The sequence below is a fragment of the Littorina saxatilis genome, linkage group LG16, assembly GCF_037325665.1.
Source record: "Littorina saxatilis isolate snail1 linkage group LG16, US_GU_Lsax_2.0, whole genome shotgun sequence".
Taxonomy (NCBI): Eukaryota; Metazoa; Mollusca; class Gastropoda; order Littorinimorpha; family Littorinidae; genus Littorina; species Littorina saxatilis.
This window is the reverse complement of record NC_090260.1, coordinates 32,284,423-32,286,922: the sequence shown is the minus strand read 5'-3', so window position 1 is coordinate 32,286,922 and position 2,500 is coordinate 32,284,423. Positions and strand designations below refer to the sequence as shown.

Below are 2,500 nucleotides of genomic sequence, written 5' to 3'. Positions count from 1 at the left end.
ATTGTGGTCTAGGACCCCTTAAATGTTGAGATATTTGAATTTTCATTTTGATCTGGATCGTCCTATTTGTAGATTTGGCAACACATGTAACGTTGATGCAAGGGAGAGAACACCGCGGCTTTGTTGACATCCTCACTTTTTCAGAGGCTAGAACAAGCTGTAATGCATGTATTATGGTCCGCGCATGGTGACGTATCGTCATTATATGGTCTTATGGTGCGTTTGACATCGATTGTGGGCAAACTACACTTTGTAAACACGGGAGTGCGTTAGTATGCCTTTAAAGAAATGTGCCGTTTGTGGCAATAAGTAGGGATGTTGCACAAAAAAATCCTAATAATTTGATCGCTAAAAGAAGACACGAACAATAAAACCAAAGCAAAGTAGTATAGTTGTGAAATCCGTAAAAGTTTGTTTTTTCTCTCACAGGTTGAATCTTTTATCAACCAAAAGAAAAGAAAGTTATGAAAAGAATAGTTATTGCCAAAATCTTAAATCTACAGTGCTTCTAAACTACTGAAACATATATGTCAGAAGATAATCACAATGTTTCAACTAAAACACACAAACAAGAATGTACTCACTCATTAAACACAAAGAAAGAAAAAAGATACAGCTACAACTAAAAAGTGAAATTCTCACTTGGCACAGATTTGAAACTGTTACATTCTCATCTGGAACGGTTTTGAGAGCGCAACAGCTCAACAGACCCTGCGGCAGTTGTAGTAGTAGGTAACGCAGTATCTGTAACACTTTCTGGTGATTCTGTTACAGTAGATGACGCTACCGCAATATCTGGTGTACTGGCAGCGGATACGGCAGGTGTCGCGCTTCTTGCGATCTGAAAAGAGAAGAACGGATTAATGATATACGATACCAAACAGATTAACAAGTTCAAGTTTTATTAGTCCATAACCCATGGGGGCATTTTGAACAATAAATACAATCAATACAATGATGATGTATGCTAATATAGTAAATAAAAAAATAAAAAAATAAAAAATTATGAAAAACTGTTACAAATTCTATTAATAAAGTCCAAAATATTCTTTAGCAATTTCCTTTTCTTAGTAGCAAACAACTTTTTAAATTTAAGTGCATTATTTTTTTTTCAAAGTAAGGTGGTAACAACTCAGCTCTTTCTTCTTTGAAAACATCACAGACAACGATATACCATGCCGAACAGATTAATGATATACGATACCGAACAAATTAATGATATACGATACCTAACAGATTAATCATAATTATACCATACCGAACAGATTAATGACATACGATTCCGAACAGATTAATGATATATGATACCGATCAGATTAATGACATATGATACCGAACAGATTAATGATATATGATACCGAACAGATTAATGATGTACGATATACCGAACAGATTAATGATATACGATACCGAACAGATTAATGATATACGATACCGACACATGCACAGCTTTACGAGTATGTGTGTGTGTGTGTGTGTGTGTGTGTGTGTGTGTGTGTGTGTGTGTGTGTGTGTGTGTATATATATATATATGTGTGTGTGTGTGTATGTGTGGGTGGGTGGGCGGGTGTGTGTGTGTGTGGGTGTGTGTGCGAGCGTGCGCTAACATGAGTTTGATTGTTTGTTTGTTTACGAGTAAGTTTCTTCTGCTGATGAGACTACGTCACCGAGACAAACTGTCCTGTCACGAGCCAACCGACGCAGGCCACTACCTTCTATTCCCCGTACTAACGACATTGATTGCATAAAGCAGACCGCCACTACATCCCACCGTCGGTCTCATCTTTATCTAATTCTATCTCATTGTATAACAACTCACCAAGTCCGTCCACCTGTGAGCTCTCGGAGACCAGCTGAAGGATATATTTCACCATACAGAACTGCTTCATGGAAGATGGCAACGCATATAAATGTAAGATATCTTAGAGTGTACTCAAGCTCTTCTGATCTTATCTCACCTTATCTCATTCTATATATGTATAAGATATCTTATAATCATAGTAGCTACTCACTGATTCCGTCGACCTGTGAGCCCTCGGGGACGAGCTGAATGATTTCTTTCCCTTGACAGTATTGCTTCATCGTGTCAGGCAAGGCATCCAGACTCAGAGTGTTCTCGAGCTCTTCGTAAGTAGTGTCCACAGATTCGGTAGGATCGTCCTGAAAATCACCAGGGTTTTACTTATAGGGTGTGAAAAGTAAGAGGAGAAAATATAAAGTTAACACGTCAGTGTGTTTACACACGCACACGCACGCACGGACGTACGGACGCACGGACGTACGGACGTACACACAAGCACGCACGGACGTACGGACGTACACAAACGGGTAAGGACGTACGCACACACACGCACGGACGTACGCACGCACACACAAACACAGCACAAACACACACACACACACACACACACACACACACACACACACACACACTCAAACATCACACACCCACACACCAACCCTCGTCTCGATTCCCAGGCTATCTTCACTCTTAACAGAA

At 39.7% G+C, this 2,500-nt stretch overlaps 1 protein-coding gene across 1 annotated transcript in view; it reads right to left on the bottom strand.

The window, feature by feature from the left end:
- The window catches only part of LOC138950855 (uncharacterized), an 8,596-nt gene that overhangs the window by 263 nt on the left and 5,833 nt on the right, over window positions 1-2,500 (bottom strand). Inside the window, exons 5-6 of the mRNA XM_070322570.1 lie at window positions 2,013-2,160; window positions 1-841 (exon numbers count right to left, since the gene is read on the bottom strand). The exon at window positions 1-841 is cut by the window's left edge and continues 263 nt beyond it. Of these exons, the coding sequence (XP_070178671.1) occupies window positions 702-841; window positions 2,013-2,160 (288 nt within the window). The 3' untranslated portion in view covers window positions 1-701. The remainder of the gene's footprint in view (window positions 842-2,012; window positions 2,161-2,500) is intronic.